Source organism: Tinamus guttatus, unplaced genomic scaffold, assembly GCF_059628265.1.
Source record: "Tinamus guttatus ecotype Peru unplaced genomic scaffold, ASM5962826v1 Tinamus_guttatus_pri_ptg000451l, whole genome shotgun sequence".
Lineage (NCBI taxonomy): Eukaryota > Metazoa > Chordata > Aves > Tinamiformes > Tinamidae > Tinamus > Tinamus guttatus.
Window position 1 is genome coordinate 4865307 of NW_028288985.1, and position 16702 is coordinate 4882008.

At 38.0% G+C, this 16702-nt stretch overlaps 1 protein-coding gene across 1 annotated transcript in view; it reads left to right on the top strand.

Moving 5' to 3' along the window:
* SHQ1 (SHQ1, H/ACA ribonucleoprotein assembly factor) overlaps positions 1-16702 on the top strand; it is a 45320-nt gene that overhangs the window by 20702 nt on the left and 7916 nt on the right. The window contains exon 10 of the mRNA XM_088532077.1: positions 3725-3845. Coding sequence (XP_088388203.1) covers positions 3725-3845 — 121 coding nt within the window. The remainder of the gene's footprint in view (positions 1-3724; positions 3846-16702) is intronic.

Sequence of the window (16702 nt, forward strand, 5' to 3'; positions counted from 1 at the left end):
AACTTCTGCTATTTTTTTTGGTACCCAGTGCTAAGTGATTGGAGGGGAGGGAAATGTATGCATTTGGAAAGGGCAAAGAGGGCACAAGTGCAACCCACTACATGTGTTTTATATGCATGTGTGCATACCAGCACACTGTATGTACGCATATATGTGGGGATTTTTATAAGAGTACAGTTACTTAGCAAAACTCTCATAAAGAAACCAAGAATAGTTTGCATACATAATTTGTCGTTATGCTGCTAAGTCCATTCATAGTCCTCACTTCTCTATTTACAGCACTCTGAGTTCTAGCCTCTCTATTGACAGGTAATACAAATGCCTTGAATTTAACCAGTACCCAACGAGGAACTTTATTCTTAATCATTAACTTATAGGTGGTGAAAATATATGGACCCAGGTGTGTTAAATGCATTGTGTATATGTATGTGTGTATATATATAAGTGTATATATATATATAAATGCTGTGTAAAATAATGGTAAATGTTTATAAAGTGTCAATTCACTCTCCTTCAAGCCACTGAACAAAAAGTATTGTAATATGCAGACCTGGAATAGTTCAAAATATTTGCAAGAAATGCAGCACACTACTGTTACAATCTGGTCAAAAGTTTTGAGAGGAAGTAGGTTTATGTCATGTAATCACTGAGCTATTTAAAATCTTCAAGCATCTTAATACCTAATGATTTACAAAGCACTGGAATAAGTTTAAAAACTGCAGGAGGTCTGGTTTCATTCAGCTGCAGCCTGTGCATGTCTGGCTGTGCTGGTTGCCTGGGAAACTAGTGCAGGATGGGGCGACTGGCTGCATGGGCAAAGCTGCCGATGGACCATGAAGATGCTGGAGTAACACATGCAGATATCAAAAAGGAAATGCATGCCCATTTCAGTTGGAGTCCTTACTAGGAGAAAGGAAGGTACTATTTTCAATATCCGCCGTGATAATCTCTAGGTGCTCCTTGGAAAGTGGGTGAAAACATTTAACTTCTTCATTGGGCATTAATCTATTGGAAAGGCCTTTAGAAAGTTGATAGAGCAGTGACATGTGTATTGGTAGTTAATATTGACTGGAAATTCAGGTTTTTATGTCCCAGATTAGTCTTTGCAGCTATGGAACTTACATAGTATGAGAAGCAGGGAGATCTTTAACCAACTGCCATGAGTTTTGAGACTATGTAAAATTAAAGTTGTGGGCTATTCTCTGCCAGCTGTTGTAGCAGTGAGCTCCAACAGAACCCAGGGATGTAAGACACATACTCTGACTTTTATGACTTCTGTCTCACGTGCTCAGCCTCAGTGACTCTTTTCCCCTTGAGTTCAGCTCGTTCTCTTCCCAACAGCAGAGATTTTTGAATGTCGGGAAAGGCAATTAGCCAGCGTGCTTTTAAGTGTAACGAGTTGCTTTTTAAATAATCAGAAGATAGTACCTGTACATATAGTAGTATGTTTACTCAAGATAATACAAAAGTATAACTTTACATTGAGGTAGGTATACTTAGAGTGCTATTTTCATTTTTTTGAAGAACTTGAACTGCTTATGTCCTTTTATTATTTGACTGTTTAAAATGTAAATACAGCAGGTAAGCAAAACTGACTTTAAACTGGATTACCTCTTTTCCTGAAATTATCACCAAAACTTTCTTGTGTGTAATTGTAAACACTTATTGCTTCTGCGTCTGAGAGCGCTTGGCTTCTACTTGGAGAAAATGAAACTGATTGAATGTGGTGTGTCTTCACTGTCTATTTCATGGCGTTCTTAACTTGAGCATACAGTTGTTTTTAAAAAATTAAAAATAATAAAAAAAAGCCCTGAGAATTTCAGGGCTGCAAAAGAGGTTAGATTAAAAACTAGTACACAATAAGCTGTCTTTAAAACAGAAAACCTTTCAGTAAGTTATACGGGTATAACTGCCAGAAAAGCCCCCAGCCTGTTTACCCTTCAGCTTCACTTTTCTCATGTCATTTGCGATGTGGTTTCCCAAATGTCTGTATGGCCTGTGAGAAAAAACTGCGGAGGAATGGCCTGTGGAAGAGGTGTGGGCAGCAGGGAGCAGCGCCGCATGCTTCAGCTCGTGTGTGTCTAGTACTGCTGTTCCATAAGTAACCGCAGCCTTGCAGCCTGGAAGTTAGAGCCAGGTGTCTGCCAAAGACTGAAATAGTTCTTCAAAGACAGAATATGCAATTTAGAATTTCACAGAAATTGGTTAATCTGTGTTTTATGGAACACCCTTCTTTAAGGTATCAATAATGTTTGTTGCTCAGCTCTTGTTTTTTATTTTCTGTGGTCAGCTGCCAGATGCAGTTTTGTGTAAGGAATTCTTATTTATAAATGGCATCTTAAAAGGTGCATATTCTAAATGCAGAAATCCAATTTGCAGCCACTCGGATTTAGGTCCCTCATGAAATGACTGTAATCTAAAATTTTACCTTATGAAGAAAGTCTACTTTATATGGAGAATAACGTTATAGTCACTGATTTACATGGTTATTTGTCTCGTAGTTGATGTAAATGTTTCAGGCTGGGAGCTTCACAGCTAGAACCAAAAAAAAAAAAAAAAAAAAAAAGCAAAATTTTGACTCCATGTATCATTGCTCTCTAGAAGAGTGTGCTCAACAGTCAAAATGGTCTGGTTCAGCAAACTTAGCTTGGCAAGTGTTGGTGGTCACAGAATATAGAAGTCTGAGTTATAGGTGGGCTTTTGTTTGCTTTTACGTTTGTTCCCAGCTTTTGTTCTTCTAGATCAGTGTATTTCAGTTCTGTTTGGCACTGCTTTTTGCTGTCCAGATTCTTTCTCCTTATTGCAGCCTTCCATACTGTACCACTCCATACCCTTTTAACCGAGTGCTCTCTGCCTATAGGTTTTCAGCATTTAAGTACTTAATCAAAAATCTTGTACTTGAACAGCAGGGGGAGTTCTGATCTCTCTCTCTCTTTTTTTTTTTTTTTTTTTTAATCTGTAAAATGTAACTTCATCCCTGTTTGGGTTTCATAGCCTTGAAGGAGCCAGTCTCTTGGGAGTGGATTATTAGATTCCATTTGCAGTAGTGGCTGTTTTTATTTGATTTCCTGCCCCTCCCCACCCCCGTTTAACACTGGCTTTTTTTGTGTATGTTCCAGAGCTTAACCCTTTAGGAACTTTGATTAGAAAACTAAACGTGAAGGTGGCAGCTAATGGGAAGCTTTCCTCTTCAGAAGGAATGACTATGAAGAAAATTAAACTGACTACAGAATGTTTTTTGACTATGCAATAAGAAAACACTCAATTTTGATATTTTCCTGCATTTATCAACAATATGTTTAAAAATAAATAAATAAATAAAAGCCTTTTTCATTTTTAAGCCTGAAATGAGCTTTTCCTGGGCACTCAACTTGCCACATTATTTTATAACAAACAGTGAGAGGAAGTGATCCACTGAATTAAAGGTGATGGTTAGTTTAGTTGGTGAGGAATGGTGTTGCTTATGTTCACTTATGCAGTTGCTGTGGCTCCTCCTGTGCGATTGATCCTGTTGTGGAGTGTCTATTCCAGATCTTGTTTTATCAGTATGTGTATTTGTGTAGACATGTGGAGTTACAACCTTTATCTTTTTTGACAGAGGGCATACAGTGAATCAAAGTTACAAGATCATTGTAAAGAGTGTGATTGCTAACCTTAAAGGTGAGAAGATGATAAAGATTAGCTATTATTTTTAATGAATTACAAAAATCAAAATCTTTTTCAGGAAAAGGTGCAGTTTTGAAGTGCCTGCTGGACATTCACAAGATTTTTAGAGAGAATGACCCTTCCTATATCCTTAATGATCTTTTCATTACAGACTATTGCATCTGGATTCAAAAAATCAAGTAAGTTCTTAAAAAGTCTTTAGCATGCTTCTAACTGATGCTTATTCATACATTAAAGAAACGCTGTATGTAGTAAATAAAAATGAATACAGTCTTTTCATTTCATAAACTTGTTTATGCAGCTATTTATACAACATAAGAGAAATTCATTCTATTTTTTTACATATTAGCATCACTGGAGAAGAATTGGCTTTTAGATAAAATTGTAAATTTTCATTCATATATCAATCTTTGGGGTTTGTGGGGGTGGGAGGGTGGGAACAACCTAACTGGAATATTCATTCCACTGCAGGATTTCTTAGAACACAGATGATTATATAGCACTTAAAGATAACATGGGGGACAACCTCCAATTCAAGACTGAATCAACAACTTATAATTGGAGTCAGAGGTGCTTAACGCCATTTACATCTGTATGAAGCAATTGGTTTATGGGCTATAGCAGTTGTACCAGCTCATTATAACACCAGTGTAAGTGCTGTGCCTGTCTGTCTGCTGCTGCCCCTTGCCAGCTTGCTTGCCCTGGTGATAAGCTTGAGCTCCCACTTCTGTTGAGAGGAGATTCTGCTGCTTCTAGGCTAAACTCCCTGCCACTTCACAACTCGGTCCTCTATACTCTTTCAATAGAGGTGGCTTTGCTTGACTTCAAGAGCTCCCCACAGGTGTGAGGAAATTCATATGCAGGTTGAAGTCTAGTTGAAAAAGTACAGTAAGTGGAGGAGAAAGTTATTTCATGCATCTTTCCTCAAAAAAGAGTCATAAAAGAATATCACTGCTGTCCATATTGGTGAATGTCTAGCAAGACAGAGGAACTAAGGTTTCCTTTAAATACAGCGGAGGAAAACTTATGGTGGATGTGATTGAAATGTTAATGCGTTTACTTCCATTCCAGGCGCATACATTAGATACCAGTTAAGCAGAACTGACAGCCTCAGGAAAGAGGGTAATTAAGCTATCTTGTTGTCATAATGACTCGGCACAATAGTTGTCTGTCATTAGGAGAACAAGAGAAAGGGGAACTGCAGAAGCCATCTCCTAATTTTAGGTTCTTACTCAGGAAAGCATGTAACCGTAGGCTTAAGCCGTCCCTGTTCAGTTTAGCAGTGAACCATGTGCTTGAAGTTAAGCAAACAGGAACACTTTTTTTTTTTTCCTCTGGGAAAGGAACAGTAGTTAGTAACTGGTAGTTCCTAACCCTTAGATATGGGATGCGGAAACAAAAAACATAGAGCCAACATTGTGTCAATAGCTGATTACAAATTTGTTCTGAGATCATTGTTTGGCTGTGGCTAAATTGGATGAATAAGTGAATGTGTCACTGGGCTGGCAGAAGGAGATGTCAGTACAGTGCATCTGGAATTGGAAGTGATTAAGCTGCTGAATAAAACGCATGCAGGTGTCTAATAGTCCATTGGACTTGATGAGTACAATCTAGTTCTTTAATTCTGCAGATTCTTTCAGAAAACTCATTTAATTCAGGTAGCTGTTTGCTAAGAAAGAAGTAGATTTCTAAGTCTTACACTTGCTAATATCTTTGCATTGTTTATCGTAAGTATAATCTTCGTACTTGTTATTTTTAAGGCTGGTTTTACTACCTGGCATGTTTTCTAGTGTCTCTTTGAGCTGCTTATGATGTTAATACTAGTTACTTGCTCTGTCTTATAAACTGGTGTGAACTGTACAGGGGATTTTGAAGAAAAGGAGCATGTTGCTCAGCTAAGCTTATCAGAAAAGAGAAAATCTATCAAAAAGTATCTTAACCTGAGTAACAAAAGCTTGACAAAGACCTGTGGAGGCAGCTCATGGTAGATCTTGGCAGGTGGTGTCAACATTTATGTTGCAAAGCCAGATGCAGCCAGATGGAAAATTGCATCTTTAGCCCCTGAGGTCGTGATGGCATGTCATCACTTCATTTGATCCCCCTGCTAAGTGAGCTTATCCACCTTGCTGTCACTTCTGTTATTACTTTGATTTCCATAATAAAATTAAATTTAATTTGTCTGGTTTGCTTGTCCTTTATTTTTTCCTTAGATCAGAGCTATTCCAAATTGCTGTGGTACATATGGCAGCCTCTCCAAGCTGCATTTGTAACAGAATTGTGTTATAAGCCCCTTAAACTGGTGCAAAGAACAGAAGGAGATGGGACAAGAGAAGAATTGTAAGAAGCCACTGGCTGTCAGATGGCTGCAGATCAGCTGCTAAGACTAGAGGAGTCTAGGTGCACGTTTCTAGGGAGAGGAAGAGTAACTGCTAAAGAGCTATCCCTTCTGTGGCAGGAGTTGTGGCTGTGACCCCACAAGACTTATGTGCTTTGTGCAAGTCATAGAAATCTACTTGCTGACTTTGGCCCTGCTGAGACCCTCCTGGTAGCCTTGTGTCTCCCTCTGGGCATTTGTATTCCCGTTTGTGGCAGCTCTGCTCACGTCGCTGTTGCCTGTGCACGTCTGCCTTCACATAGCTCAGCTGGGCGAGATGTGCTGCCCGTAGCACCAGTGACTGGGTAGAAGCCTGAACAGCCTTTGCGCCGTCATCCAGGCAGGCTGTTCAGTGCATGCTATTCTGCATCCCCTCACAAAACAGAGTAATTATGCGTGAGCCGATTTAACCTTTATTTCTTAATGTGTAAATACATGTTTTGTCTTGCTCATACTACTTTAGCATTGACAACTGTATTTTTTCAGCTTTCCTGAATCAGAGGTGGAGCTGTTAGGGTTTCTGGCTGCTTTCCAGGGGTTACCATGCTTTTCTTATGGACAGATTTGCAGTGCTATACCTCAAAGTTTCATGGATATGAGGAGAAATGAGATCCAATGAGGAGCAAGCTAATATTTGATCCCTTGTAATGTGTATTCTTCATTGTCACAACTTTTTGTATGCTTGAATTTACCACTTTTATCCATCACCTGTTCCGTTAGAAAAAAAATCTTTTTTGTTATGTATTTTTACTCTTAGACACGGAGTACAGTAAAGGAGATGTATTAAGCTTTGTACAAATGCAGTAACATTGGAATTACTTAAGCTTTTTACATAATGTTAATGCTGTAATTAAGACAACTTCAAAAATTAATTCTGAGATATGCCCATCCATGCTTGCTTTTTCATGACTGATTTTATAGAAATTTCTTGAAAAGGTATTAATAGGATAATTCTCATGTGTAAAGGAAACTATGAATTGAATTTCTAATATGGGGGAATCCATTTATGTCACTGTTGATGTCACTTAAATGGAAAGTAATTAGGACCTGCTGTTATTGATTTTTACCTGTAGTGTTTCTTATCTGTTCAAAAAAAAAAATTGTCAAAAGCAGAGCCCAACCTTATCTGCTGTTGAAGTTAGCTGAGTTTTTGGATTATGATTATGTGTTTTGCTTTCCTGTGAAAATCTACCAAGGCTCAGTTTAATTGTATGTGTGTATATATATACATACAATTAAATTAATCATTATGTTCCAAAAGGTGTAATTGTCTAAAGATTTAGTTCCCAGTGATTGTATTTCGTTCGGTTCAGAGCATCTAGTGGGGATTATACTGCATACTGTTCATGTACAATCAGGCTGCACACGTGCAGCATCACTGGAGTGTGGCTGCATGTGCCTCTGCTGAAGGTTGTGGAGGTTGGTTGTTGATTCTAGGGTGATTTTCCTGGCCCCCGCCTCAAATTTTGTAGCTCTTGAGTTTTCAACTTTACAGCTCTTAGCTTAGTGTTGAGTTGTTGACAATGGCAGACTTCAGTGAATTATTGCTGGTGGTGACTTACAGGTATTTGAAGCAGATGCATTATATACGCTGCTACCTGATGGCTGTCTCAGCTTTTTAACATGTCTTCTCTACCTGAATAATACTACGTTAGTTTCTGTAATATGAATGTTTCTAAGGAGAGTGACTTTAGATGAACAAATTTGCTTTCAACTTTTAACCCCCCTATCTAGATTAAAACTCATCAGTGTTTGCTAGCTTCCTACTTGCTTTGTAGTAAATTTGGATCCCAGTTGGTTTGATATAATTCTTGATAAAAGACTATCTTAAGGCTAAGACTACAATATGTTTAGCTGTTCATGCAGTACTTAATGTTGCTATCATGAGCACTTGCTGGGTGCCTGGGCTATGGGTCCCAGAGGCAAGTTACTCTAACTTTTATTGTCACCAAAGGAGATGGGAATCTTGTTCATTTGTCTTTTGCTTCTGTCCAGCCTCCATTGCAGCCTCCAGAGACAATTGTTATATTATCATATCTTGTTCTTTAACATATATGTGCTTTGCAGTCACACCTCTGCACTGAAGAACACAAATCTTTATACTTAAGGCAAACCAGTTTCCTAATGGGGTTTATGCAGTCTCTGCAGAAGCTGCTATCTTTATAAGAACCAACTAAACCAAAGTGGACTTGGGTATTTCTAGGCATATTGTGTTTTCTTCTCCTGATTTTCAGGCAGACATACCCTGAAAGTCACAATGGTTTTATACCTACGTTTTTTCTTTTCATCTCTCTGTTATAATCAAAACCAAGTCCTTGTTACAATATAATTACTAAGTCTGAAGCCAGCAGGAAGTTGCTGCTTTGTGTAGGGTGTGAAGTTCTCTAAATAAATGTAGGATTAATTACGTTCACAGTGTGTCACTGAGGTGATGAGATTGATTGTTCAACTCTTCCATTTTCTTTCTCCAGGCTTTCTGAATTGCTGTTTTCATTAATACAAAGTAGTGTGGGGCAGAGCTTTTAAGACCTGATATTGCACAAACCTTAGAACTTTAAGGAACTTGAGCCCTTCAGAAACTGGGATAGGGGAGATTCAAGATTGTTACAACCACTGTGAGATCAGATCTTAGCAGACAAGGAAGGAAGAGGCTCAACCTTCAGCATCAGGGTTTCAGTCCATTGATTGGTTTGGTGGAGGGAAGATCTCTTTATGTTCCTTCTGATGACTGTGACTGCTTTTAAGTATTTATTTTACAGATGGTCATCTCTAAATTTGAAAAGAGTATCAGTTTAGGATGTCTAAGCCTATTTTTTTTTTTTCAGAAACATGTTTGAAAATTACACATAGTGTGACTGGGCATCCACTTTTCTGTGTGTGTATGTTAAATGTGCTACTTAGTAAATCTTTGAAAGCCTCCCTTCAGTTCATTTAAGTATTTGCATAGCTGTGTTTTATTAAACTACTTTAAGTTTTGTTCTCTCTAAACTTTGTTATTTCTAATACTGTCCTTGTACATGGCTCTACCACATACCAGCTCTCCATATCCTATGCTGTAATTGCTTGTAGGGCAAAGAGCATCTAATGTATATCACATAAAGGAGTATTCCTGGAAGAATTCAAATAAGCTTATGCTGGATTAGGGAAAATACTTTCAAAAATGAAACTTCTTTGAGCTTGTATCATAAAATATTAAGATTTTTAGATAAATATAAATACAACTTGAGCGCATATCCCAGAAGTATGTTCAAATTGTTCATTTGTCTACCACTTTAGTTCAAAATATTGGAATAGAAGACAATATTAAAAAAATCTTTTGCTTTGCCCCCTTTTGTGTTAGATTTTTATTAAAGACCTATTCAGTCCTGTGGTACTGCCATGTTCCTATTAATGATTAGACTGAAACCTGTGACTGTTGTCAAATGAGGAAGAAATAGAGAAAATCTTGTTGTTCTAAACCTCTTCAGCAGCTATGATCCTTAACAACAGGCACAAGGAGTAGTATATTCTGGATAAAAAAAAATCCCATTTCTTGCTCTGTGGCATTAAACTAATTTGTACAAGGTATTTAAAGCATTCCATACTGTTAAGATTTTTGGGAAGAATGCACCTCATAGTGTACTGTATTTTATGTGAATTACTGATCCATGGTCAACTATACTCTAGTTGTACTTTGGGCTTTACCTTTATTGCTGTCCATTTTAACAGCAGTTTAGTGGAAGCTGTGGTAATTACAGGTTTGATACAACTTCAGTACTCAAAGTAAGTGGTGCAGAGAAAACCAAAATTGTTTTCATGTTGCTTCTCTGAAAACAGCCTTGCCATAAGCATATGTTCTGGTGTAGCTAGCTATGTTATTTATCAGATGGTGTAACAACCTTTTTCACGCATTGCAAAATACCTTCTTTTGATATGCTCTGCAGTCAGTAATGTATTTTGTGCTTCCTTCAGTGGTACTGTCATTTGGATGCATTTATTCTGCCTTCCATGCAAAATGAAACTTGTTGATCTGTGGAGATTGTCTCTCTGAAGAATATTCCTGTTTACTTTCCTGATTCTTTATGAAAAGAGCCATATAGATACAGGTATAGAGCAAAAAGTCTGCTACCTGTCATTGCGCTTTTTCCATGAACACGGCAAGAAAACTGTTCTACGTGGTTGCGTAGGCTATACCCTTATTTGCCCTGTGATAACTTGCAGTAGTAGCTCATGACTACAGGGCTCAATTATTGTAATTCCTTCTTAGCAGGCTTTACAGGCTGGCATTGCTACTGCTGGCAGCAAGTTCTGCTTGCTGCTTTGAGTAATCAACCTGTGCTAGGTTTGCCTTTCGGTCCTGGCTTTGGTGGCCTGTAGTGCTGTATTGACTTCAGATGTTCCAGCTGGATTTGAGCTTTTACTAGTAATGGGAGTGGATACTTTAAATGGCCTCTTTGCAGATTCTTTGAGGTTTATTTTTATGTATGTTTCTGTTTACTTACCACCAACCCTGGGCTTTTCTAATATGTTAATGTTTGAGCAAATACTGGGAAATGGAAAAAGGACCGGGAAAGACTGTTGTCTTTATTGTTTTTAAAACATGAAAATCATTTCTTTTTTTTCCCCAGTTTTTGTCTGAGTACTGTCCGTTATCTTTCGCAATCTGTAAGAAAATACAGCATGAATCTTAAAAAAAAAAAAAAAAAAAAAAAAAAACTTTTAATGTCACAATTTCTAAGACAGAAGTAGAAAATGACTTGAACAGATGAGTTGCACAGACTGACCTAGATTGTTTGGCAACATGTAGGCCAAATGTAAAATAGCACATTTACAATAAAAGATTATGGGTCATAGTTATGTAGTGTAGAACATAGATCAGCTGAAGGCAGTGGCTCCAGAAAAATAGGCTGGGTCATGCTTGAGAGCTGTTTGAACCTCTATCTGTTCATCTCTCTGCAGGTGAGACGGTGAGTGTGTTGCCTAGCTGAAGCAGAGGAGTGGTGCTGTGTAGAACAAAGTGACGTGACCTCAGCGTATGTCATGGGTTAGACTGTGCTAAAAACCTGACTTCCCCAAGTGTCAGTGGTTCCGGAAGTTGTTTTTTTAAAAAAAAGAGAGAGTTTTTTGGGGAAATTAAGTTACCTGAATTCTGAATTTACATGTCTGAATTACAAGTCTGAATGACAAGAGAGTCCGAGAAACTTAGCTTTCTTACTGATGAACTACTAAACATTGACCTGAACGTGACTACAGATAGATGGAAAGATTTCCGTTTTTAACTCCTTTGTAGTACAGCACAAAGAATATATCTACGAATTACATGCCACTAGCTAGCCGCAAAAATAAAACAGTAAAAAAAAAAAAAAAAGACCATCAGTACATTTCACATTTTAATAGTGAAGGGTAATTATCATAGGTCTCTTTTTTTTTTTTTTTTTTTTCTTCTAGGTTGTTGACTGTCTTACTTGCTACTATCAGGATAGCATAGGTGTGAAAAATATCCCATGGTTCAAACACTAGCTATGGTTCTGGTTCAGAAAAAAAAATATTTGTGAAATGTATTATGACAATAAAATAGCCTTTTCTGCTCTTAAAATTGAAAAAAAAGTGCCATTTTCCTTGCAACTAAGGCAAGAATTTCTTGGTCTATCCAAGATCACACTGACTATTGGCATGTGGATTTGATAGAGAAACACAGCTTTGTTATTTTATTATTTTTATTTCTAATCACCTGCTCTTAATCCTTAGATCATACTTGCTCTTTGCTTTAAAAATTGCAAGCACATTGTATATTTGTCCCATCTTTCACTGTTATCATGCATTCTTTAATATATTTTCCTTTTGTTTACTGTCATCTTGAGCTGTCATGCTTCTCATTAAATATTGCATCTTATTTAAGGCCTGAGCTGTCACTTTAATTGTCTGTAAAGCAGCAGGTGTGCACAGGGCACTCTAAATAACAATACCCAAGTAATATAAAATACTGATTTAAGAGGCTTAAAGCAAAATACTCCTTGCCCTGCAGGCTGAAAAACGTGATAGACAGGTGGATATAATACCAGAAATTCCTCTTTATATATGTTTTAGCAAGCCCTGTAAAACATGGATTTTTAACAAGGGATTTAATCTCTCCTCCCAGCTGCTAGCTACAGTTTCCTTTGATGTTTTTCTCTCCTTTCTTCTGTTGTGTTATTTTTTTTTCCTATTTATTCCATCACTTTTCTACAGCTCGTTTCTTCAGGCTCTGTCTGAATGCACCTTGCTGTGGGTAGAGAAGGGAAAGAAGAAAGCCATTTTTTTCCCCCTCAGGCGCTTGCTTTGATTTCCCAAAATTGTGGGGAGGCAGTTCCTGTCTGCCTACGGAGGGGTCAGTGATTTGTGTCATGTCTCTTCAGTCAGCACATCTCAGCTGATTCTTCTCCTGTTTTGACTAGGGGAAAGATGAGCTTGTGTAGCTGTTGCCTTTCGAAGCAGGTGGAGTGTGCAGCTGTGATCAAAGTGGGATGCTGATCTGCAGGCAGATAAAGCCTTCCTGTTTTGTTTTCCACAAAAGTTGTCAGTAGCTACCTTGTTTGCTTCCATGTTCTTCATCTTCCTCTCCTCCTCCACCCTGTAGAGGTTCTTCCATAAATTTCAGCACTGAGGAAGCAGGAATGAGAAAGAGGAAATGTCAAATTCATTTATCGAGACAGTAAATTTTGTTTTGTGGCCCAGTGCCTACTGGCCACTGTTCCCTGAGGACTTCTCCCTGCAAGAACTGCTGCTGTGGGCCAGCTACTTGTGCTGGAAAGTATTCCTGGCTGGTAGGTTGGCCTTTCCTCGTCAGCAAGCCAGATCCCCAGCTGCTGCACTTGAGTAGGGTAATATGGGTATTGCACGATGCATGATATGATGCATAACTTAATGCCCAAGAGACTTGCAAAGCATCAGACAGTCCAGCCCATGAGTAAGTGTGGGTTGTGGATGGGGAGATGGAAGTAGGCTGATCAGCTCGGGTGCTCTTGCATAAATCTGTGCTTTTCTGCTGGAATTTGCAAGATGCTTAGACTGTGTGAGCTGAGAGGAATGAGTGGGAAAGCCACGGGTGGTGCTTCTCCTTCAGGTACTACAGGCAGTGGCAGGATTGCAGTCAGAACTCCAGGCTGCCTCTCTAGGATTTTCATTGTTCCGTTGATAACTTCCACTGTAAAAGGATGGTTTCATTTTGGAGAAACATGCTTGAAACAGTAGCTTTATCTCTACCTTTTGCATTGTTTTTGTTAGTTTTGTAGCACAGGGCCTTGCTAGTGTTATGCTGACACCTAAAAGTCACATCTCGTGTGGCTTTGTGTGAATACTCTTCATTCCTGTGTTGTTGTACAAACTGTTTAACTTGCAACATTAGCAGTGCTGGGCTGTAGCTCACCAGAGAAACATGGCGTAGACCAAGCTCCATGTAATGGTAGTTAAGAAATTTCAGAGGGACCCAGGGTTAATGGAACATCAACAGCTGTTCTCCATTTCTACTATATGGCCAAGACTTATTATCACATTTTAAAAGTGTTCTTTTCTCTGCCTCTGTTTTGTGGTGAACTATCTATTCATCTTTTATCCTGTGTAACTTTGGAAGCTGTGCCATTGTTACATATTTGGACTCGTTGCAACTTAGCTGAAGCTGTTTTGGCAACACTAAGCTATTTCTAAATCTAGTTGAAATATTCTCAAAATACCTAAATACTGCTCAGTTTCTTTTTATAGTCCGGTATTAATTCCCTTTCCTCTTCTGAATCTTTTCATAGCATCATCTACATAAGTAAGCTTTTATAAACTCAGATATGTTTAGCTTCAGCTTAGCACTAAGACCAAGTAATAAAAATAAGATGCTATATTGGAAAGCGTCAAACTTTTAAAAATATTTGTAAATGTGAAGTTCAGTTCTTTCAGTATTTAGATTCATTATGAAGGAGAAGCACAGTGGAATTTCAGAATAAATATGGAGGGAAAAGTAATTTGAAATATGAAAGAACTAATGTAAGTCACTTGAAAATGATGGTGATGTGTCTTGTATTTGATTTATGTTTAACAAACTATAATCCTCTAAACTATGTAGATGACAGTTCGTGTTTACAAGACTGCCAATTGAATTGCGGCATGAATACATTATTCTTTCTTAGTTTCAGAATGCATGTCAGGCCATCTAGAAGCCAGAATTCAAGATGAAAGCACATTATACTCCTGTCAAACCTTTTGGATGCTTTCACACCAGCCGTTGGTCTGTAGCTGTTTCTGGTTATCTGAAGACAAGTGTTCAGTTTCTCATGTCAAAATTAGCCTTTGTCCTGGATTTCTGCTCTTCTACTCTGGTCAACTTCAAATGGTGACATCTTGCTTAGAGAAATGTGATTTCCAGACTTGAAGACAGCGCTCCCATTTTTATTATATTTAAGAAAATTTAAGATGGGTTTTGAAGGGAGTTATTTATGGGCTCTGCATATCACTATAAAAGTGTATAATAGACTGAACACATACGACTGAATGACACTTTTTGTGTTTATCTCACCAGAGTTTAAATATATCACCTATTCCGAGATTTTTTCAGTTCACAAGCTCAAGTAGGTTTATGATGGGCATCCTTTAGGTACTGTATCATAGGAGGACAGGCACAATAGTATAGACTGGAAACCATGATGAAGTAGATGTTTGTTTGCCTTTTCGGCTTCCCGTTTAACGGGTACAGTAAGAGGAATTCTGTGGTTAATGATACCTTTCTTGCGGAAAGGATGTAAATTGGATTTTGGCCTCCTCTGTTCATTAGGCTTGTGGTATTCTTGGTGCGTGTAGCAAGTGCAACAGAATATAATCAGTATTAATGAGTGTTATGTTTCTATGAATTGGTTGCCCTTAGGTTTAGTTGTTATGTGTATCTTCTTTCCCACTTCCTCTCTCATCCTTTCCCCCTTCCTCCTTCAAGGTAGTATTGCTCTGCTTTGTTAAGCTTTAGCTATGTCTCGCTGTTTGGTTGCATTCCCAGAACTGAATGAAATAAAATAGTTTCCCTGGGTTTAAGGAGAACTGGGGACAGGGGTCTATAAGGTAGTTAGTCCTGAAAAAAACAGTGTAAAATAAAATTGCTTTTATTATGGTCAGTAATGTAATGGCGTGTACAAATATGCAAAGTGCTAACCTTTACCAAGACTACTGGCTTTCTGCTGCGATTTTATTTCAGAGCATAGTTTGGAATATTTTTTTCCATTTAGGTGCATGAATTTCTAGTTCAGCAAATAAGAATTTTGAACAGTGTAATAAGCATTACAGGGCTGACTGATTTTGATCCTTTCAAAACCATTTCACTATAGTTGGAGGTCATTGAACAGTACATAACTTCAATCATTTGTTGGGATTAACCTTAAAATTGGAATAAGAAATGTTGAAATATATGGCATCTCATGTAAAACCCATATGCTAAAAGATGCAATTAAGTCAGACTTGTATCTCCAGGCACATTCTGAGGCTCATTTTATCTTTTGTAACCCATGACTTTTTTAAGAGTAGTTTCAGCAAATGGATAGTGTGTTTAGTATGATGAGTTTCTTATTACAGCTAAATGTCCATTTGTAAGGACTTTTTTCTGAACTGCAGGATTTTTTTGTTATCCGGCTTTATTGTTGGCCCGTTTGTGTGCTTTTTTTTTTTTTTTTTTTTCTTGTGCATGTTACTTTAGATGTTTCTACATTAATGAAGTCTGCATTGAGTGCCATCATTATTGCCTCTACTGTGGAACACAGAAGTCATCAAACCTGAGCTGCTTCGTGTCTTGAATATTTTATTAAACTCAAATTGTAAGATTCCTTCAGCCCTGGTTGTTGGAAATTGTTTTTCAGGTGTGGAGGAATATTTATTTAATTGCCTTTCTAAGAACAATACGCCACTGGTTGGGAGCACTGAAGGCTTAAGTAATGTTAGGATATTACCAAGAGTATATCTGTCTTCAGTCTTTCCTTCCATGCTGAAATGTTTCTGTAATCCTGGTAATTTATGGTGTTACCTTAAAAGGGAAAGAAAAAAAAAAGCCAGCTCTAGCATAAGCTTTAGAGTTATTCCCAAATATTTTTGTTTACTGAAAACAGCTATGCAGGACATAGATAAAAGCAGTCATCTACATTTTAGATTGCATATCACTTTATTTTCCTATAAGAATAGTTGGATGCTCTGTCATCTGTGTCATTTTTGTGGGAACTTATTTTCTTGTCTTTGGATATCGTGGTCAGCTGTGACATGTTGAGCCTTCTCTTTCAAAGGAGTTTAGGCAGCCAGCTTGTTGCTGAAGGGAGATAAATTTTCAACAGCTCATGACAGAGTTCCTGCAGCAAGTTAATGCTGGCACTTTCAATGCGTTGAGCATTGAAGAATGCCTCTTCATAACCTTTGTATCTAGATGATGCAGCTTGGACCGGAGAGGAGTGATGGATGGAGTCGAGCAGGAACCACTCTGGGCAGGAAAAAAAGGATGAGGTGAAGAGTCTGATCCTTTGCAGCTGCCCGGTGATGTGTATAAGTTTTGTTCACTATTGGCAGTTCATGTAGAAACATCAGTTATGTCCTATTTCGGCCTGTCCTCCACTGGTATTGTGGCAAAAGCAGAAAACTCTGCTGTCTCTTATTGCTGAGCTGTCATTTCTGGTTTTGCAGATACTAAATTCACAC